Consider the following 22,530-nt stretch of genomic DNA (forward strand, 5'->3'; position numbering starts at 1 on the left):
TTTTAGTGGTCAGAACTCGCATGTAAGGAAAAAAACACAGATCGAGTCAGGAGACGGGAAACTGTCGCAAGAAAGTTCACATACCATCCACATGTCGAGATTAGGAGTCAATGAAAAGAAAGCAAAAGGTCTGGTGTTAAGAAGAGATACACTTCCTGCTGACCTTGAAGGAAGCAAAGATGCGCGCACACACACACACACACACACACACTCTCGCACACTCATAGGCATACCAAACAGGAAGGAGTAGATAAGCACAACAGCTTGTTCCCCTTAAGTCCCTCTTTCCTCTCTGTCAGGAGCTGTTGATCACCATCTTTGGCCACAGTTTGACGACACCGGGAATCCAAAGAGGCGGGGTTTGCAGAGTCTCGAGGGTGGGAGGTGGGAAGGGGGTTGTAAAAGGATTTTTTTTTTTTAGCCAGCTGGGCAGGCGCGGTGGTGGGGGGGCCCCAGATGGTCAGAGGTGGGGGGGTGACATCCTTGTTTGTGCGCGTTGAGGGGAGTAAGCACCAGGTTAGACACAACACTGGTGTTTGGGCTCTGGACACAGCATGGCTTTGTGTGAGTGTGGAGGGGGGCGGAGAGGTGGGGCTGCTAGGTGAACGGGGAGGGGGCGGGGGGGGGGGGGGGTTGTCCTCATTCTGTTCCATTTCACATCCATGTAGAGAAAGATCGAGTCGGAGAGAGGAAGCGATAAACAAAAAAGGCTCCGGGCTTGTAAACTCTGAGAAGAAGTGTGGAGTAGATGAACTCTCTTTCTGTCCCTCTCATTCTCTAACTCGTGGTTGTATGATTCTGCTTTTATTTTTTTTCCTTTGAAAATAGGATAGCCTGTGGAGTAGGAGGTCACTGAAGCTTTGTAGACCTCAAAGAAAAACTCTTCTCTCGCTTTGGTTATCAACCTCATTCCCTCGAGTAACATCTTTGTGCTCATTTTGTCATGACTTCTCTCGTACTTTCCATCAACTATTCCCAACCGTACACTACCTCTTACCATAAAAGGCTTCCCAAGTCGGGACGTATTCACCTGCCCAACATCACATGTAAATGTTTTGGGTGTTTAGATTTGTTCACTCACGAGAAGACGGAAGACGTCCCCCTTCACTACTTGCCCGCAGTCACACCTATGTCGAGTATTGTTTGCACATAATTCTTTGGGATGAAGTGCCTTGACATCACGTATAAAACATTAGTACATCTCCATGAGGGGGGGTCATCATATCGTGAGCTTTGCTAATCGGTGAGACAACCAGTAATATGTTAGCATTTGCCAGCTACTACAGCCTACCAAGCAAGCTCGCCAACTGACTCGGTTGCGAACGAACAATAACGTCAAACAGTTTGTCCCAGAGACTTTACTTTTACCATCAACTTCAGCGACACAACCGCCTGCGAGCTCTGCAGTTAATGGACCAGTTTATACTCTGGCAGAGTAGCTCGTATTAAAGTTTATGGTGCAACAAAACAATATGACTGTGGTTTTCTCTTCCCTCAAAGGTTGAGAGTGGCAAGACAAGTTGCAGCTGGTCAAAATCACAATTGTTTGTGTCAAAAGTTCACCAAAATTGCACTATACAGCAAGCCTGGCACAGTTTTACATCGTTCAAATGCGATAACATTATTGCTGGTATGACCTGGCCCATGTGATGTCTTGTTGGATTTAACAAACAGGGCAGTGACACCCAAAATATTGAGGTATGTTTGTGTGTCAACACTATGACTTTTTTTTATTTATTTATTGAAATCGTTGCCCCCTTCGCACAAACTCATCTCTAATCATTCGGTGATCCCCACCCAGCCTGTAATGCGGAAGAAAAAAAAAAAAAAACTGACGTGAACAACGCCATTTCACAACCATCCTGTCATCCTCCTAGAAAGCACCAAAGATCCTCCCATATCACTAGTGTTACTATAGCACCCACACAGCAGCTGAAACTGTGCCATGCTATGCCCAGCCAAGGCAGGGTGACCACAGCGTGCTGTGCCCAGTCAGCATAGAGCCCAGAGTTAGCGGTCGCCCTGCTGCGACTGACCGCGGAAAAACTGAGGCTCGACCGAGCTTTTCGGCCTCCCGTTGTCGCTAAAAGGAACCAAAAGGCTTTTACTGTGGGCTGGTTAGCACACCATCACAAGAAAAAAATAAGTGTGTATTAAACCTACTGTACACACAGTATTTATTTCCTGCATTTATTTGGGGTGCATCATACATTATTAGCATTTTTATTGTAGGAGAATATTTGTATCCCCGATGTTTATGTGCAGTACATTTTAAGTGCCCGGGTGTATTCAAGATGCGTAGTATGCAGCTGCTGTGCGTGATCGAGTGTCTGTTCTGTATTCCTGAAGCTGTGTTGCAAGATTGTTGCTCCTTTAATTATTCTCTCATATTAAAGGATCAAAGGTCTCTGCCACAGTAAACCCCCTGCATTTCATTATAACTACACACACACACACACACACACACGTGCATATATATATATATATATATATATATGCCCCTGCGTGCACACACATTTAGATGGACACATCTGCAGGATATCAGCTATGTGCTTTTTTTTATTTTATTTTTAATGCGATTTCCTGTGATTATAAAGGGATAAATGTTGGCCTTTTCAAGTTTTCCATTGAAGAGCCCAGCATGTTATTTTTGATTCGGCTCCTCTGTGAGATTTCTCATTATCAACCAGGAGCTTGCACCAGTCCTCAGAAAGGTGTCACTGATCACTGTGAGGCATAAGGGATAGAGCGTTGTTTCATTCTCCTGAAGTACTTTTATGTCCTGGTGTGTGTGAACATGTGTTTGTGTGTGCGCTGACACCCACGTGTGCCTAAATGCAGTGAGTAGGTGCGCTGTTCTTTGTCTTTGCCCCGCTCCCTCTTCTCCAGCACTGGACCCAACCAATCCTCTGTGTTGCTTGCAGAGGATTCTCCCGCTGATAGGCTGCTCCAGCGCTCTGTTCGCTGACACCCACAGCTCCTCAGTGCTCCCGTGATGCCCCTGTGCTGTCACCACTCTGCTGCATGGTGGCTGGCAGCACGGGAGGATGCTGAGTGTAATTAGGGCGTACCCAAACCTTCCAGGGCCAGAGAAACGGGAAAGGGAGGGAGGAAGGAAGGGAAGAGGGGGGGAAAAAAAAAAAAAAAAGGGCTGACAGTTTGACATCAGTACAGCACACCGACTCTGTAATTGCTGGCGTGCATATGGCACAGGCCGAGGTTGGAGGCTTGCGGGGCGTAGGGGTGAGGTAATATAGGGGAGAGAGAAGTCAGAAATAGGAAGGAGAGAACAAGGGAATGCAGTCTCCGAAGGAATAGATGGGGGATGAGTGCATGTCATCCAAAAAGAGGAAAGACGAGGGAGGAGCTGGAGTAGAATAAGGGAGTGAGGAGGAATGCGTAGTGGGGTTTGGGTGGGGGGGAAACGGGACCTGAGGAGCGTAGAAGAAGCATGAAGTGAATGACATGCATAGCAGGGGGCGAAGCATGTTGACACAGCATACATATATTATTACATGCACACGCTTCCACAGCTGGTGCACCTAAGTAAACATCTCTCTGCCTCAGAGGGACCTGAGAAAACACCACAGGTAGCATGAAGTGTGTGTGTGTGTGTAGGGGGGGGGGGGGTATGCTCATGCTAGCTTGCGTGCTTTAGTGTTCTCTTAACCAGACAATCAAGTGCCTTTGTTCAGCTGTAATTAGCGCACACGGGTAATAGAGCTATTGGACATGGCCGTACACGCACGCATTCGCAGAGAGGGTATTGATCAGGGGAGTGTGTGTGTGTGTGTGTGTGTGTGTGTGTGTGTGTGTGTGTGTGTGTGTCCTGAGCAAGGGATCCTGATCGATGGTGTCCTGTCCTGCTGATAGATTGCCAATTCTGCACGGTAGCTATTGAGCAGGAAGCAGCTTTGGTGAGACCCATCTCCAGAGTCTCACACCTGCCTCCCCAGGACACACACACACACACACACACACACACACACACACACACACATGCACTCTTCTCTGCTCCATTATCTGTCGCAAAAATACACACCCATTCCACCCACATTCAGGTTCCAAGTTAACAGAGAACGTAGATTTCTATTTCAGTTTTTTAGCAACGGTCTGTTCTCTCTGACACTCATTTCTGCTCTCATTGCTCCATCCATCTTTGATACTCTCTGCAGATTTGCTGGACCACCTCAGTCTCCTGCTTCCTGTCATGTCTATCTGTTTCATTTTGCTTTTCATCAGTTCTGTCTCGTCCTCCTCCCGCTGCTCCTTCTCCACACTCATTCCTCCCCTTATTCATTCTTTTGGTCTCTTCTCTGTCCACCTACTTAACTTGAGACTACTCTGCCGTACACCACCACCGCCCCTTCCCCATTCCACGGTCCTTTTCCCTCCCATGTTCCCCTTCACTGACTCCCAGCACTCCCTTCCTCTCTCCTCCGCTCTGTCACCCCTCTATAAAGACTCCCACTGACGGACCTGAACTTTCTGCCCGAGTCACATTTCTGCCCCTCATTCTTTTTTTCCTGCGCTCCATGCGAAGAGACCAATTAAAGTCCGTCTCCTCTCTTCTTCCACTCCGTTGTTCTCCTCTCCGTGTGTCTGCACTCGGACTCTCTGGGGTCGCTAATTAAAACACTTTACTTTCTTTTCTCTTTACACCACTTTTTTCACCTGTTCATCCAACTTTTCTCTTTATTCTTTTTTTTGTTTTTTTTGTTCTTTTGTTCCACCTCCGCTTCATCGTGTCTCCTCAACTCTCTTCTCCTCAGTCTTCTGTCTTTCTCTGGGCCTCTTCTCATGTATCTCCATCACTCCTCCCGTCCATTTGTCGCACGTTTCTCTCCTCATTTCTTGTCTCCTGCTTTGTCATTCATAAAATTATTTCTTCATGTTAAATTCACCTCTGTTACTCTGTCCTACATCTCCTTCCCTCAGCCTCTCTCTCATCCTCTCTGTCTCCTATTAGTTTGTACATGGGTAGCTCTTTATACTGCAGCTGACAGGAAGTCAGACTCTTCAGTCTGAAGAAGCATACATTATGCAGCTCTTCTGTTCTAATGATGCTGTCTTGTCCACAGTTGTTGTTATGCCAAAAGCCACTCAACCTTGACTGACATGGTTGTACATGCACATGCACGCCCGCTTAAGTTTTTACACGCCTGTGTCTATCTGTGCTGTGTGGGAAAGTGGAAAGCAGAGGGAGTTTATTTTACACTGAACTCCCTTCAGTGGTCTTAATTAGCATATGAAGAATTGTTGTTCTCTCTATTTGACTTTCAACAACACTCCCTGGCTAGTCTAAAAATACAATGGAGTTGTATCAGTGTGATTTTTAAAATCCCAAAACATTCTTGAAGACCTGCACACCTTTAATCACATGATTTGATTGTTATATGTAATTGTGATGAACAATCCACATTCCTCCAAGCACCAAGGAGTTATAAAGTACCTGTCATCTGTCTCTCTTTCTCTGTCTGTCTGTGTTTAATCACTGCCTCTCTCCCCCTTCAGTCATGTATTAGTCTGTAGTCGTTATGTGAAATATTAATGCCGCTGTCATTTTTCTTTCCAGGTTAACGGCAGGAGATCTGTCCATCCAGCTGAATCTGAATGATTACCTGGACATCTACTGCCCCCACTACCCCAACAAGGAGACCCTCGGTCCCGGGCAGCCGGAGACGCTGGCCCTCTACCTGGTGGCAAAGGAGACTTTCCAAGGCTGTGTGGAGACCAGACGGGCCATCAAGAGGTGGGAGTGTAACACCCCCTACGCTCCGTTCGGACCAGTGCGTTTCTCTGAAAAGATCCAAAGGTTCACGCCCTTCTCGCTGGGGTTTGAGTTCCTGCCAGGGAGACACTACTACTACAGCTGTGAGTATGGATGGGTGTGTTTCTGTGTGTTTCTGTGTGTTTCTGTGTGTTTCTGTGTGTTTCTGTGTGTCTGTGTGTGTGTGTGTGTGTGTGTGTGTGTGTGTGTGTGTGTGGAGGGTAGGGTGTCATTTAGCCTGAGTGTTTAGAGAGTCAAGAAGGTCAGAACTAGGGCAGGGTATTATAAGGAACTGTTTGACACTGGTCCAAATACACAGCTTGAGTTTTGATGGCTATTCATTTCACAGAAGATGCCAAATTCTGAACAAGTCAGCTTTTCAAATTTATATTCTAAATATAATTTTTTTTAAAAATAGATTTTTCTGGTTTAAATTAGGAGATATTTGCTCAACAAATATCAAAAGTAAACTTGTTCTTCAATAGTTTTGATACTCAGACTTGTGTGTATAATTTTGTAGATTACTTTCTCAACGAATCGATTTATTCATTGTCTGAAATATCAAGAAACAGTCAAAATTGATCCTTTACAATTTTCAAAGATGTTACATTCAGATTTCTTATTTTGCCCAACCAGCAGTCAATGACTCAAAATAAAATATGATATGGTATAATATAATATAATATAATATAATATAATATAATATAATATAATAAATATTTGTGACTCAGTAGGGAAAATTAAAGGGAGCTTGGATTTTTTTTTTTAATTATTTATGTCTTCTTTTTGGGGGTGATTAATTGATCATTAAAATAGTTGCTATAATAATTATATATTTTTTTGTCAAAACACCAATGGCGTACTTGAGAACGTTTTAGCTCTACAGTTGATATTTACAAGGTATTAAGGTTCAGTTGGCCAGCCCTTGTCACAAGGTGATTCAAGCATGATTTAAAAGTATATATTTTTTATATGCAAAATGCATAATCTCTCATCATTTGGTGAGAAATGGATTTTCAAAGTGAAACAATGAATATTCCCCTCAGGCTCCTTACAAAGGCAACCTAATAATAAAGCCCCAAAAGAGCGAAACATATCAATATTTGAGGTTTCAGTCTGTGCAAAGACACCTGTGTTAGGGAAAGTGTGGTAGCCAGGGAGGCAGCCCTACATTTTAATGGGATAAAATGGTTAAGAGTAGTTTTAGCCAGTGAGGTTGTTTTTTTTTAGGCCTTGAGTGTTGGCAAACAGCAGCTTAAGCCATTAATGTTTTCCATAAATTCATGCTGAATGACATTAATATGATGTTTTCATAAACCTGTAGGCTGTTACACAATTTCAGTGATGGTTTCTCCATGGCATCCCCCTGTGTTCGTCTCCCCTCACTCATTTATTTGAAACCACTGGAGGGAGAAAAGGGAGGCAGAGACACAGAAGATGGCTTAGTGGCTGTAAAATCAGTTGACATTTTTTTTTTACTTACTTTTACAACTTCTGGTGTCAGTCCAAGAGGGGGAGGACATGAAACAAGGGAGAGAATGAAAGGAGTCAAGCGAATGCATAGTATGGAAGGGCGACAACAAAAAGAGAGAGGGACGGCAAAGTGTAGAAGGAAGAAATGGAGATCAATACAGGACGACAGTGAGGGAGAAAAAAAGGCAGGCAGAGAAGCAGACAGAGGAAGAGAAGCGTGGAAGAGTGACAGAGGGAGAGAAAGAGCAAAAGATGGACACAGTCTGACAGTAAAGACAGGGAGGGGGAGAAGGGGAGAAAGGGATGAGAGAGGATGGATGTGTGGAATCCACATTGGAGAAAGAAAAGGGAGAACAACAAAAGCAATGGAGAAAAGGGATGGATGAGACGAAGGAAAAGAAAGGATCTTTACATAAATTACTGTTGCGGTCCGAGGGACAATGGAGCATTGTGAGGGCATGAGAGAGTGTTTCCACACGCACACTAACACACACACACACACACACACACATGTGTTTATGTACACACATGCACACCAGGCTATTGTGGTTGTTCATGCCAGTTCACAGAAACGCAACAATAGGTCTTTCCCCCCCCTGGTCGGGCCACATCGGGCTCACAGCGATTGTGTGTGTTTTGTCCACATCAAAGATAAGGCGTAAAGTTGGTCCAAATGTCTGGCTCGGGTTTGTGCACTGAATGGGCGTGCAGCACTGGAGACTGCATAATGACATTAGCCTGGGAGAACAGTACAATAGTATTAGAAACACTAATGGCATTAGTTGGCTCAGCCTGAGCTGGGCTCAGCTTGTCTCTCCCACAGACTAACAACCCACTGTCTCTTGGTCTCTGCACCACTGACCAGCCTGCTGACCAACACCACTAGTTCTCCATGTCTGGAGCCCCACAAACAGGAAACACCTTGACTTCCTCTGACAGTCAGCTGCTCCTGACATTGAACCATTGAGGGGGATGACAACAGTGGCGAAGACAGCTCAGGATGTTTGAACTTTGGAAAATGCAAACAATTACACGCAAACACAAGCAAATTAACAGAACATCGTTTACCACTTTGACAAAAACTGCATTGCATTTTTAACTTCCTGCAAATAAAAAAATAAATAAAGTGATTTCAGACACATGCTGGGCCTTTGTCAACACTGACATTATGTCATGTCATAGTAGGAAAAAACATTTGTAAATAATAATACAACTAATAGTTCAATTCTATTTAGCTGCTTAATTTCAGGGTCCTTGTGTTATGCTTGCTGGATCACAGTCACACTGTCATGGCATACTGGGGCACTTGAATAGAACTAGGAACCATATATTGATAGCGATGGATCCCCAGTAGATATCACCTCTTTTTACATCCCCACTGTTATTCTGTGCTGTTCTTTATCAGTTGAAATTATGGACACAAAGTGAGACAAACTGTCGGCCATCATACTCCCGGTTTGTGTGTTGGGTCCCTGTTGAGTTAGCAGCTTTTTGTGAATTATTCAAATATAAATCCCTTTAACTGCAGTTCCCAGACAAATTAGTTTCGTTAAAGCAATGCTAAACTGACAGGTAATACCACTGATGTTTATATGTTTTCCCATGTGGGCCACAATCAGTATTGATATTGAAGCAGTAGCATGCTTTAATGGTTGCGCTCTCAAAGGTGTATTACATTGCTTTTATTTAGTTGTGTTGATAAGTGTGATATGTGGTAGTCTATGTGACATGGGGAGATGATGTAATTCTTTATACTGACATCATGAGGTATTGATATGGTTCGAAACACATAAAACAGCTTTCTTGTGATAAGTATTCTTCAAAAGGAGCATGAAAATTCCCAGAGTAGATTTTATGGAGGGGTTTCATTCCGTACATGCGGAATGAAACCCCTCCATAAAATCTACTCGCATGTTTCATGCGGAGTACATGCTAATTTGACATGTTAGCATCCTGAATACTCAGTTTGTTGGGTTTGATAAGTAAGCAGCTTATTTACAGCTTTCCTTTTTTGTTTTTTTCCAGCTCTACCCACAGATGAAGGCCCTCCTCTGCCATGTATGAAGTTGCGTGTCACAGTGTGCTGTGAGTCCAGTGAGTACACTCCTCTTTTCATCTCTTCCTCCTTTCATGCTCCCCCCTTTGTACACCAAGAGAGTCTTCTCTGAGCCTCTCACATCTCCACTATCAGGGCTGTATAGCATCATGTTTAGACTGCTACTTATCCCCTACTACTATGCCCTTTGTTTCCGCCTTGCTTCTTTAGTAATTCTCCACTGTTATCAGTGGACCAAATTTATCTTGACTCTCCAAAACCATTATCTTTAACCTTGTAAGATGAAGCTCCTTATAAAAACTACAAGAACTGCACTCTCTACTTCGCATTGGCTTTTAAACCTAATTGGATTGAGGGTTTTTTAAGCATCAGTTTCCTCCAAAGCTCATCTTACTCCATCCCTCCTCTCTCTCCTTTTTTTTTTTTTTTACCTCCTTGTCTTCCTCATTCTCTCACTCTCCATCTCTCTCTGTCCCAGTGTGAAATTCCCAGAGTTGATCTAATCCAGAGCCCGCCTGGAGTAATGTTAGTCTTCCAGACCAGTGAGCTGCCCATTCCGGTTGGGAATGTTGCCCAGTCACTGTGGGAATCCCTGTACAGTTGTTCGTGTGTTCGTGTGTGTGTGTGTGTGTGTGCATGCTCGCTTGAGAGCATTTCTGTGTGCACGGCCATTTTTCTGTGTCTATGCACTTTGTGTTTTTGTACGTTCCTGCATCCGTCTATGGGCCTTTACGGGCTTTCTTTGGCAGTTTAATGCGTGTGCGTGTGCGTGTGCGTGTGTAGCCTTGCGTGTCTGAGACGTCTGTCCCAGTTCCCATCCCAGTCCTATCTGCAGGGGGCTTGTTTTGCTGTCCCAGACTGATCTAATACGTACTTTTTCCAGGGAAACTGGTTGCAAGCTTGTCTAATGACTATACCTCCCAATCTTGCAGCCCTGATTAAATTCATCAGTTTGGCATTGAGGGAAAACATTTTTTAAAACTGGAGTAAAGAAGAGCCCCATCCGTCTCGAATGAATTCTTAAATGCCATCAATGTTCCAGTGCGAGACGGGGAGTAATTTGCTGCGTTATTACCAGTGAAGGCTGATGACTTTTTTTATATGCTAATTATCCTGCTGTCATTAATTTGAAATACCACAGATAGTTGTTCGGTGAGAAAATGCTAATGTAATCTTGACCTTCTGACAGTATTCCCTGATCTGAGTCAAAAATAATCCAAATATTTGGAATCACCTGGATTATGCACGCTGGGAAATGCACGCACACACACACTTGACTTTACCGTGAAAATCCCTTTACTTTATAGTAGAAAGAGTTCTACCTACATACGTTCATCTACTGTTTCCTTTTGTAGTTTTTTTTCTCCTCTCTGCCTCTCATCCTATTCCTTAACCAAAACTAATCCCGACTAAATTTCAGGATCTCCGTCTCCTTGTCTTTACCCCCCCCCCCCCTCTCTCTCTCTCTCCAACCTCCCGCTCTTTCTTTCTTCAGTCTTCTGTCATTCTTGAAGTGGCACTAATCCCCCCCTTCTCTCTGTCTCCTCAGCTCTCTCCTCCCTTCCTCATTTTTTATGATCTTTCGCTACTGGAGCAAAACTAATCTAGGCACCATCCATGGCAGTCTCTTACACATCCTCCTCACTCCCTCCCCCCCAGACTTTGCCCCTCCTCCTCCACCTTCCCTGTGTTTTCTCTATCTCTTTGTTGTATCTCCATATCTACTATACAGTTATTCACAGACTCCCCTCTCTCTCCTCGTTCCTCTGCTTCACTCTATCTCTGTCGTGTGCATGCTGTGCGGCGGTTGTGCGTTGGGATGAGCAGACATGAGGCCGTAGAGGGGAGAGCAAATTAGATGGATGAGAGCAGAGATGAAGGAGAGTTGGAGGGTCTCTATCTCTCTCTCGCTCTCTGTCTCCCTCTCTTTGGCTGTCCATTAGTGGCGGTTTACCACAGCTGTTGTTGTGTTGTTCCCTGTGGTAACACCTCACATACTCCCTGGTTCCTTCCTGCTCAGGTTCCCTTTTATCTGACAGGTAGCATGGCAGCAGGGCGCTCTGTGGAGCTGCCTGTATATCTCTCTGTGTGTGTGTGTGTGTGTGTGTGTGTGTGTGTGTGTGTGTGTGTGTGTGTGTGTGTGTGTGTGTGTGGCCGTTGGTGATGGCAGCTCCTGTCCTTCAGCTTTATCTCATCTGTTATCTAAACTTCAAACTGTGCTCCTCCCTCCCTTCTTCTCTCCCCAAACTTTTTCTTTCTTTCTGTCTTCAGAAACCAGCCCGAATGATTAAAAGGTAGTTCCCTGCGGGGATGCCCTGTTGTGGATGTTTGAATTAATTATCAGCGCACACACTGCCTCACACTGGTCTGAAGGACAGCGTGGTGACAGTGAAAGTGTCCATCAGGTACGCTGTCATTGCCCGAAGGTCAGGTACCACTCACCAGTCCCTCGATCTTCTCTCCAGTGTGTGAATGTGTGTGTTTATCTCCTTAATTTAACCAGAGAACACAACAAAAAGGGCAGGACAGGTCCAGTGACACAGAAGGCTCCTAATGACATCCTGTGGACACGTGCCTCACTGTGACCTTTTTTGTTTCCTCTCCGTTTTTGCTGTGAGCTTTGTAAAGTGAGTTTTGGTTTCTTCGGTTTTGGTTATGTGTTTCGGCAGAGCTATGTGCGCGGTGATGTGATGTTTATTTGAACGCAACGCTGTCACGAATCATGCTAGAGAAAGGGCTTTGCTGAAAGGTGCTTTAAGCCTGTGTTGCATCAGAAAACAGGGCTCTGAATCGGCACCAGCAGATTGGTGTCATGTGAAATCTCTGGCGCCTTGCAGCCCTCTATTGCATCTTTCACTGGCTCGCTTCGTCTCTCACTCCATACTTACCTTTTTTTTTTTTAACGCAACAACCTCTTCGTGAAACTCATCCTGTTGTGTTTATCTCTCTTGTTCTCCTTGTCGCTCTGCCTCTCTGCCTTTCTCCTTTTCGGCTGTCCCACTGTGAGAAACCATTACAGACCAACTTCTCTTTCTCTAATTGATTCCCTTTCTTTCTCCGTCTCTCTTCCCTTTTGTCGTTGTCCTGCTGTGAGCAGTCCATTAGATTTATTTCAGTTTGCAGAGCTTCACCATTTTACCCACTTTCTTTATCCTTTTTTTCTGCCATTTTTTTTACATTTCTTACACCACTGCCCTCCTTAACCCCCTCCACACTCGCCCAAATACCTTTTGTACCCCCTGAACTCGATACACACAAGGACAAAACTGGAACAGAGACATACACGCACCGCTTGCACGGTCGAGCTCTCGGATCCCGAACTCGAGACTCAAAATTTGCCTTTCACCGTTTTCAGCGAGTTGTGTTTTTAGTTCACTGCGATGTCTCCTTTCGCGATTTTTGTTTTCGGTTTTGAGTTTTAAGTGCTAGCAATCAGAGTTGGTTAGCTTGAGCTCCTGCATGTGTAAAATGGCGGCACGTGCGGAGAGGTGGGATGGAGGAATATTGTCTGTCTCTGCAGTGGGGCGTTCTGCCGACCGGAGACGCACACACATATATACGCCGGCATACACGCACGCACACACAAACACGTGCGCATGCACACACAAAAACACACGCACGCACACACACGCACAAACACACACACACACAGTTGTGCATGTACAGTTACACATGCAGCATGTTTCTGACTGCAGTGCAGAGAGGACACACTTCCTGTAGTCACGCCACCATGGACACCATTTTGTGGCGGAGCTCGCCATCAACCAACGAGTGTTTTCAACATTTAGCTTTTGCACAAATGATTTGATTAAAGGCAGATCAAAACACGCATATCACGCACAGCTGGGTAAACGCAAGGCATTTAACATGAAGAATTTTGCTTTGCAGTTGCGGCGCCGAGTTACACACGAACTGATTGTTAATGCACTTCCCAAAAGCATTTCCTCTAAATGACATGTTTGATTTAAAAGCATTTCATTTCTACAATAATACAATATGTGAACGCAATTTAATGATTAAGGAAGATCCACCAATTAGCTGTCCTTTTAAGTTTGAAAAAAAATAAGCATAAGAGTGTGGAATTACGCACACTCACACACACGTTAAAGTATGTACATAATACGCATAAAAATAGAATAGAATTTATATGTAAAAGGAGGACTGCTGATAAGTAAATATTCTTTGGTCATTAAATTGTATGCAAACATTGAGTGATTGTAGAAATGCTATTTTTTTTCCCAATTAAAAATTAAGAGATCATTTTCAGGATATTTTTGTTTTATTTGATGCAACTATCGGCGCACAAACATGCCCACACATGATGTCAGTGCAAGCCTCAGACCCAGCGTGCTATTTAATGCTTCGTTAACCACTAGATGGTCGTTAGGTGTACAGAACCTGGGAGTGATTTAGTGGCTCATGTCTGCCGGAACGACATGTCGTACAGTCACGCAGAGTGAGAGTAAGGGATGTGGATCTGTGGTAGTTTTCCTGGCGTCATCAGTGCGCACTTTGTCTTCTTTGTGTGTGTGTGTGTGTGTGTGTGTGTGTGTGTGTGTGTTCTCAGGGATGCAGTGTCAGAGGTGGGTTCAAGGCCATAGATCGATTTAATAACACCTGCAATTGTGCAGTCTCATCGTCGTTTCCTCTCCCTTCAGTCCTCTCTCTGGAATTTTATGGGGCTTCTCTTTTCGGAGGGATTTTAACAGTTCTCAGTCCCACTACCTGTATTTTTTTGTCCTTTCCCCCCCCTCTCTTTAACCCCTCCCCATCTTACCATCCATCCATTCTTCCGTCCATTATTTCCTTTTAGTCCCCCTCCTGCTGAGAAAATGACGCCCAGACACAAACACCCCCTTATCCCGTCTCTTTCTCTCCTTCCCCTTTCTCTCTGTCTGACCTTGTTTCAATCTTTCCAACCTTCTTTTTTTTTGTTTTTTCACCGCACTTTCTCACTCGAGTCTCCACTGTTCCCCCTTTCATCTTCTGTCCACTTCTTGGTTTCGCGCTGTCATTTCGAATTTTCCTGTGTTTTTTTTTTTTTTTTCCCCTTCTTTTTCATTTCCTGTATCCCCTCTGTATAATCTCGATCATTCTTACTCCTTCTAATTTACATAACACTATCTTTTCCTGTTTCCATGCTTCTCAAGCTCTTTTTTTATCCGACCTTTAAGAGAATTTGCATAGGGGACATATTTAGGGTTGCACAGCCAGTCAGTACTCATTTTTCATGGCGTTAGTCTTTGAGTAATGGTAAATACCTTCCCCTGGTCATTTGTCTGTTTCTTGCTCCTTTTGTTCCACAAAGCAGTAGCTTTATTGAGAAAGTTAAGCATGCAAAAATGACTCATCAGCAACTTGTTTCTTTGCCTCAACTTTATCTAAATCTTCTCTCTCCTCTCTTTCCCCGCTCCCCTATTACAGCATCAGAGGGCTCAAAACAAATACAAGGTGAGATGCAACATCTTAAACTCTCTACCATGTCTGCATGCTTGTAACATACTGTATATGCTACACCTAGATGTCTTCAAGCATGTTTTAAATGCAACAGAAATAAGTTCAAATGAATCGAATATCCAAAAGTATGAAATTGTTGATGGTCTCGTTCCAAATCCATGGACATTAATGTGCTGCTTTACCAGCCTTGCCTCTTCTGGGAAGTTTTTCACAAGAGATCTGATCCAGTTCAGCCACATGGGCATTAGTGGTTTTGGGAATTGATGTTGGGAGACAAGATCTGTAACACAATCAGTGTTATTTCATCCTAAAAGTGTTAGACAGGGTTGAGTTCAGGGCTCCGTTAAAGTCAATCAAGTTCATCCAGCTGAACTCAGAAAACCCAGAACCTCCCCCGTACTGGTGCTATTAATTTGGTGGCCCACTGTTACCTCAAGTAATGTTGTATGCTGTATTTTTTACTTAATTGGTAGGGCCAAGTCTTGAAATCAGACCCAGATCAAAATAAATTCCTGTCCAGATACTTACATGTATTTGATATCAGACATAAATTTTCACACATTTCCATCTCTGTTCCAGAAACTGTACTTCGAAGTAGCGTTTCCTCTCTGACAACAGCCTCGCTTCCACTTCTCCTCCTCCTCATCCTCCTCCTGCTGACGACCTGACCTGTCCATCCTCATCGCTGACCTCGCACCTGTTCTCTGTGGGACTAGGAATGATTACTCAGACGTTCAAGTACACGATGCAATCTGCTCTCAGACAGTGACTGACACAGTGCAATCTATGCTCGGCTATTGAAAATGACACGTATTACCTTGTGGCTGTTTACCTGCGAAATTCCAGAAAGAATCAGGTGTCTTCTCCAAAAATGGGGCCACAGTGACTCAGGGACCGACTCACCGAATCACTGTGATTCATTTCTTGCTCTCGTCTCCCACCTGTTGTGCAAGTAGTAGCACAGAATATCACGTACACAGCTGGTCATGAGACTGATATCCCACTCTGATGCCAGAAGAACAATGAGTCTGTCAAGACTTGTTCCAACAAAGTTTTTTCACTTTCTCATCTCTGTTTCTCATGTCGTGTCTCATTTTCTACTAATTGTCTTGGATTTACTGCTTTTTGAGAATCCGCCTCGATTGAAAAGTGGCCAAATAAACACGTACTACTGTACTGAGTGGCTCAGGGTGAAGGCCAGAAGGTAAACTGGCGATTTTTCTTTTCTGATATGCTGTTCATGATCAGGCACAAGTAACTGACCAATTTTTAACTGCCTCATTTGCATCTGACTAAGATGCAATTGTTCTACTTTTGTAACTAATTAGATTGTGAAACTAAAAGCATTTGAAGAAGAAATGGGGAATATTCTGGACTATTGAGACTGGGCCGCTGCGCCCCCTGCTGGGATTAAACTGGTCGTACTAGAGTTGAACTGGTTTGGCCATAAACTCAGAAACTGGACACTAGATTTTGGTGCTGCATGGTGATAATGGGACTTGGGACACAGTTTGTCCTCTCTGACTGGTCAGCCTGATGTTCTGCCTCTGCACTCCTCTTCAGCTTCAGGACAAAGTGCATAACAGAGGAGTTTGTGGGTAAATTGAGAACATCAACTCGCCTTCTTCCACTCACACTGCGGTAGCTGACTGATTGATTCTCTCGTTGGCCGACCAGGTGTGCAGATATGCACACAAGCTTTGTATTCTTTTGCTATTGTTGTTGTGTTGTTGTACAGTGGGTCTTTGATCTTAGGTTTTGCTGTATAGTTAATATATTTAGCAAAAGTACAATATATTAACTATATAATTCAATGTTTTAGTAAGAACTTATCTCTTTTATTTAATTGCTCAAATTTGACAAAAAAATACCCATTTCGTATAAACGGTGATTTATTTTCTGAATAAGTATGTAATTACAAATATGCCCTGCTAACGAGTAGTTGCTCAAGTTAAATGATTCGGTGCTTGAATTTATTAAAACATTTTGCCAATTGTTTTTTTAAAGAAACGTCAAAATGACTGACAATGACTTAAGAAAAAAATAATGAATTAGAAATTCATTTATTTTTCAGATTTTCCTAAATAATAAATTAGAGATAATATAGGTGTGTATTTTCCCTTGAAATTAAATGAAGTTTATATATTTATATTTACATAATAATTTGAACACAATATTTGAATGACTTTCCAAAAATCTATAGGTTATTTGTACAGCTTATTGTAGCTTTTAAAACTACATTGTTAGCACTTAATATATTTTTTTCCTTAAAATATCTGGGTGTCAAAATGGTGTATAAATCACACCAATCATGTCATTATTTTCTTATATTACTTTCCAAAATGGGTGATTAAAAAAACAATGTTCTTTTCAAAATAATTCTGTTCTGTGTTGTAGAGGATTTTGGTCGTAATGTTTTTTTGTGTGTATCGTGTTCTGCTTTCACATTTTAGTGAAGAATGTAGCTTCTTCTGTGAAGAGCCAACTGCAATCTGAGCCTTTTTTTACGTGGCAAAACAACAAAATAAATATGATTGCATTTAAACGGTTTGAGTCGATGATTATTTAGGTTTAGATTGTATTGATATTTTATGTAACCGCAGGTCTCGGTGACAACGCACCCGTATGTACACACACCCAGTGTAATACACAGGACTACGGAGATAAAGAGACTTTTGGGACTTGAAATGACCTTGTGGTGTAAGAGGTCGTTGTAATGTGAGTAACCTTGTGGAATATTGAGCTGAGTTTTTATCTATGGGGCGCCAAACCCTGATAAGACTCGGATACCCAATAGACTTCTGGTATTAATAGACTCTGAAGCATCATGCCGATACATTGACCTTAAAGTTTTTTTGGTTTTTTTTCAGTCAACACAAGACTGACGTTGAACACAGCCCAAAAGGAAATGTTTTGTGTCTTAAATATTGAAGTGTACGTCCAAATAAGCTGTAAGTGCATTTCCATTTATATAGGCTGTAATGTAGAACGTCTTGTGAAGCCAGAAAGGCAATTTCCTGGATAATAGGGCTAATGCTCCTATTTCATGGCTTATGATCTCTTCTGATGACATGTTTGTCACTGTTGAGGCATGTTGTTATAAAGTATCTTTGATTTTGACCTTCACATATAAATTTCCAAAGCCTATGTTTTCATTCTTTTTCCATTCTGAATGATGAAGTAAAGCGCACTGAAATTGTCAGAAAGAGAAGGAATACTTTTAGAATGGTGTAAAAAGGAAAAGGACTTTAAAAACGTCCTCGGTGTGTGTTAAACTGTTTGTTTATTCCAGTGAAAGCACGCACAAACCAGCAGCTTTAATATAACAGTTTGATATGGAGTTTTTGTTTTATCTCTGATTTCAGCCAGACACCACTGGAAAATTATATCAAAAATTTACTTCTGTCATATTTTCTGTATTTTTTTGTACTTGAGTTTGTTGTGTGTTGATGTGCCAAAGCTGTAACTGAACTCCAAAACAAACTTCATAATTACAGATGAATGATGCAATATCATACATTTTGAAGATCATGGAAATCCAACGTCAAAGTTTCCTCTGCGGTTTGATGGCTGGATCGTAATTTCACCAGTGACAAATTTAGGTTGTAACTGTGTGTCTGACAAAAAATTTTCCATATAGCATATCATAGTGCAGATCTCCACAAATGACACGGTAATCACAGTGTATCTGATTTTAACAGTGTAGATTCTGTTGTCACAAATTGGCCTATATTTAATTGCTCCTCAGCTGAATATTTAAGGCTCAGATTGTCGGTGTTGATTACATCTTCAGGAATATTAAACAAGCTATTTATAGAACCAAACAACTCGTATTTTGCTGCAATATTAATGTCATGTGTAACAATTAAAATCCATGTATTTTGCAACTGTTACATTTTTAATTAGGCAATTGAAGACATTATTTAAAGGGTACAATAGTATTTATTGTTTTAAAAATATTTTACATTTGGAAAAAGAAATTCCCCATCTTTGATTTTCAGACACATGCCTCTAACCTTTTCCTGAATTTAGGAAGAATATTTTTCACAGTCAAGAGTCTCTCAGCATGTAATCAACACCTCGATCATCAGCGACACTCTGACCAGTGTATATTTCACATATTTCAGAAGCAAGGTTAACGGAGGGGAGAGGAACAGACATCGGGAGTATCCTTCTGGAAATACTTGAGGTCCTTGAGAAAAAATGCTTCAAGATTTAGAATTTAAAAGTAAGCTTTACTTAATTTTTTATTAAAATTAGGGCATCAATTAAAAAAAAAAAATAAGCCCTTACCTCTTCTGGGAAGTGAAGTGATACAAAGCCAAACTGTCTTTCTTTAAGAATTGTGTCCACAGAATCCCTCATCAGGTTTGTTTTAGCAAACTTCCCAAGGCTCATGAATATAAAACAACTACTGAAGTTGTACCGCTACACACCCCTCCACTCAAAGACATGTTTTGGTCAGTGTTACTTCCCTTTGATGTTCGACCTGAATGGTGTATGTACAGAGTTATACACTTACAGACTTGTCAAATTCCTCTGCTGAAAGTGAAAAGTTTCTCTGACCTCACCAAAATTCTGAGTTTAAGGGATGTCTGTGTCCTGTGAGTAAGATTTGAGACCTGACAGTCTGAAAGCCAGTCTCTGTCCGACAGGGAATTTACACCAGTGTGATGTGTAAACTTGAAGCCTGCATTGCACAAACACAAAGAATGATATTTCAGTGATAGGAGACATCTGGTATCCAGTAGTTTAACTTTTGAAATTAAAAATATTTGCATATTCAATGATACTGGATTTTTTTTTTTTTTTTTTTTTTTTTTTTTAAACTAGGGAGAAGGAGTAGAAGTCATTTGAGGAATTTCTATTCAGTTAATTGAACTGTTTTTATGGAAAAATCCTATCAGGCACAAATTATCATTCAAAAGCAGAGTATTTTTTGTCTATTTTTTTTACCTCTGTGGAGGGGATCTTTAGTCATTTTAAGATGCTGAACTAATTTCAAAGGAGTTATTAAAGTAATGCTCCATTACTTTAGCAATTAAAGTACTGTTTTAAATGGTTTCACCCAGATGTGTTTATTAATATTATTGATGGCTGGAGACAGTTACAGATTTCACAGTTGCCAAAACTTAAGCTCTAATGATTTTTCCAGCTCATCAACCTGTGGTAATCTTCGGTTGTCATCTCTGCCCACATCTGCCAGCTTCTGCACACAATCGTCTTTTGCATCAGGAAATGGGGACTGAATTACAATTTGAAATCTCCTGACCTCTCAATCTCACAGCTCTGGAAGTAAAACCTTGCATCCTGCAGCATGTGAGGCTTTCTTAGCATAAGGAAGCAAAAGCCCAGTGAAGTGAGATGTCTGTAAGCAGCAGCGAGTGTTATTTATGCCTCAACTGTGTGTGTATTATAGTCTAACAAAATATCTGGACTATAATACACAGGATCAAGGACTTTGTCCCCACCAATAAGATAAATTCAGTTGACATCTCTTGCACATATTGCGTTTACTTTGCAATACTTTATAATCAGATACAGTATATATTTCCATGGGGGAATATATGAACCTTAATGCAGTGGAGAGTAAAAGACTTAAGATGCTAAATCTGTGAAGTAGCTTATAACAAGCAGACCCTTCTACTGAGATTCTTCACAATCTGATTCAAGGATATCCTCCCATTTTATTCTGAGAGGTTTCACTTCACTCGTTTTCCCAGCGACATATTTAAGGAGTATTTTCAATGGCCCTCAGAGCTGGTCAGTAGTTCTCCCACACTTTTCTTCAACAAATAGTTGTATGCAAAAGTTTGGGCACCCAAATATTCTGCAAATTACATATTTTGTTGACTTCTTAAGTGAGAAGTTCAATCCCAAAACCAAAATGAAAATAAGGCTTACCTAACTGTTACTCCTTATTTCATGAACTTAAAAATCAGAAAAAACTAAAACAAAATACTGGTATGTTCTAACGAAGGCCTACATACCTTCTAGGTACACACTTTCTAAGGTACACTCTTCTACTTGTAAAGCCTCAGGACTTTATTTACTAGTTAAACCTTAACGGACTCATTAGGCCTTATAAGGCAGGTCAAGAACTGTCATTAGGAACTGTCAGCTGATGACTCCTCAAACCTGGTGGAAACACTCAACAACCAAGAACTGACTGAAAATCTGAAAATGATACTGATGCCAAAAAAGCAGGAAAAGGCTCCAAATAAAATATCCAAGTGTTGCAGCTCACAGTTTCTGCTGTCTGAAATGTTACTAAGAAATGACAGTAAAGGTCAGGACAAGCTCTCCAAACCAAGAAAACTTTCAGTTACAACTGCATCTACATCTTCTGGGCAGAAAGACAAAACAAAACACCTGTATGACGTGATTTAGCTTTCACAGAAGTGGTGGTGCACCTCTGTGTAGCTCTGATCTGGTCTGCATAGAAGCATTAGAAGGAAACATGACCTGCGACATCATCTGAAAAGTTAACGTCTGAAGTCTGCTGAGCAACATCTGGATGAGCCAGAGTCGTATTGAAAAAAAGTTCTGTCGACAGATGAAGTTCAACTTTTTCTCCAAAGGCATGTTTGGATCAACTATGTCAAGAAACACAAGCTGAAGCTTCAATGACCCTCACAGACTTCGAAAATCGTCCAAAATCTGAGGGATCCTCAACAAGCAATGCAAGACTGTCTAAATGTACCTTAAAACTTGGATGGGAACTCAAATGACGAGTGAGTGAAAATTTCTAAATTAAGAACAGAAAGATTCTTAGCTGACTCCGGAAAGTGTTTGCAAGCTGTGATATGGGCAGTATCAGTTCATAGTTGTGCCCAATCTGTTGCACATAATTGAATATGCAGAGCTGTAACAGGAACCAAAGTTATAGAACATGTTGCCTTAACAGAGAATGCGATTGTGTTCATGGTACTATAATTGAGGCTTGGATAGTCAGTGTACACATGCGCACTTACTAACATTTTAACGCTGGAGTAAGGTCAATGTTGAATTATGTAATGATGTCAGCTCATTTGAAAGATTAAATCTGTTATGGACACTAGAGAGTCAAAAACTTGCATATTTCTAATTCATTTTTGAATTGTTTATCAAATTACAGATTCAAAATGTCACCTAAAAAGTAAATCATTTGAAATAAATGAGCCAATTGAAATAACACATTTGCATTTACACACTCATTACTGAGGATACTGCTTCCCAACACACCCAGCTTTGGAGAGATCTGCTTTCATGAATGCTACTTGATTTTTTTTATAGACTTCTTTTTGCATCAAACGGTCTGCTCTTGGGTTGAATTTGCTGGGGCGCCCAGTCCTGGACAAATTGGCAGCCATTTGTTATATACGCCACTCGTAGATGATTTTCCTCACAGTGAGATGATTTATTTCAAATAATTTGGAGATTTCTTAAATCATCTGCCAGACTCAGAGGCAAAAACAACCAACATTTCTGAAGGAAAGAAGGTTCTTTAGATCTTGGCATGATGATACCACACACTTTAATACCAAAGAGAACACCAGAAGTTGAAATAAGACCAGTCCCACCTGCTACTCCCTAATAAGTCTCTAATCATTGGCACCTAATCAGGAGTACTTAATTTGAAGGTCTGAGAAATGTAGGAGTGCTCTCACTTTTTCATCCTTTTCATTCATTATATTATGAAACAGCAAAATGTAAATTGTATATGTAATTTGTTTGATTATATCACTTTTGTCTGTAGACACTGTTTCAAAGAAGATTTAAGTGTTTTGTTTAT

At 41.7% G+C, this 22,530-nt stretch overlaps 1 protein-coding gene across 1 annotated transcript in view; it reads left to right on the forward strand.

Moving 5' to 3' along the window:
* The window catches only part of LOC138192120 (ephrin-A4), a 30,996-nt gene extending 13,695 nt beyond the window's left edge, over positions 1 to 17,301 (forward strand). Inside the window, exons 2-5 of the mRNA XM_069139342.1 lie at positions 5,576 to 5,874; positions 9,269 to 9,337; positions 14,724 to 14,750; positions 15,336 to 17,301. Coding sequence (XP_068995443.1) covers positions 5,576 to 5,874; positions 9,269 to 9,337; positions 14,724 to 14,750; positions 15,336 to 15,424 — 484 coding nt within the window. The 3' untranslated portion in view covers positions 15,425 to 17,301. The remainder of the gene's footprint in view (positions 1 to 5,575; positions 5,875 to 9,268; positions 9,338 to 14,723; positions 14,751 to 15,335) is intronic.
* Positions 17,302 to 22,530: the final 5,229 nt, after the last annotated feature.

This window comes from Embiotoca jacksoni, unplaced genomic scaffold (genome assembly GCF_022577435.1).
Source record: "Embiotoca jacksoni isolate LCO1_2020_lvr unplaced genomic scaffold, fEmbJac1.0.p SCAF_11, whole genome shotgun sequence".
Taxonomy (NCBI): domain Eukaryota; kingdom Metazoa; phylum Chordata; class Actinopteri; family Embiotocidae; genus Embiotoca; species Embiotoca jacksoni.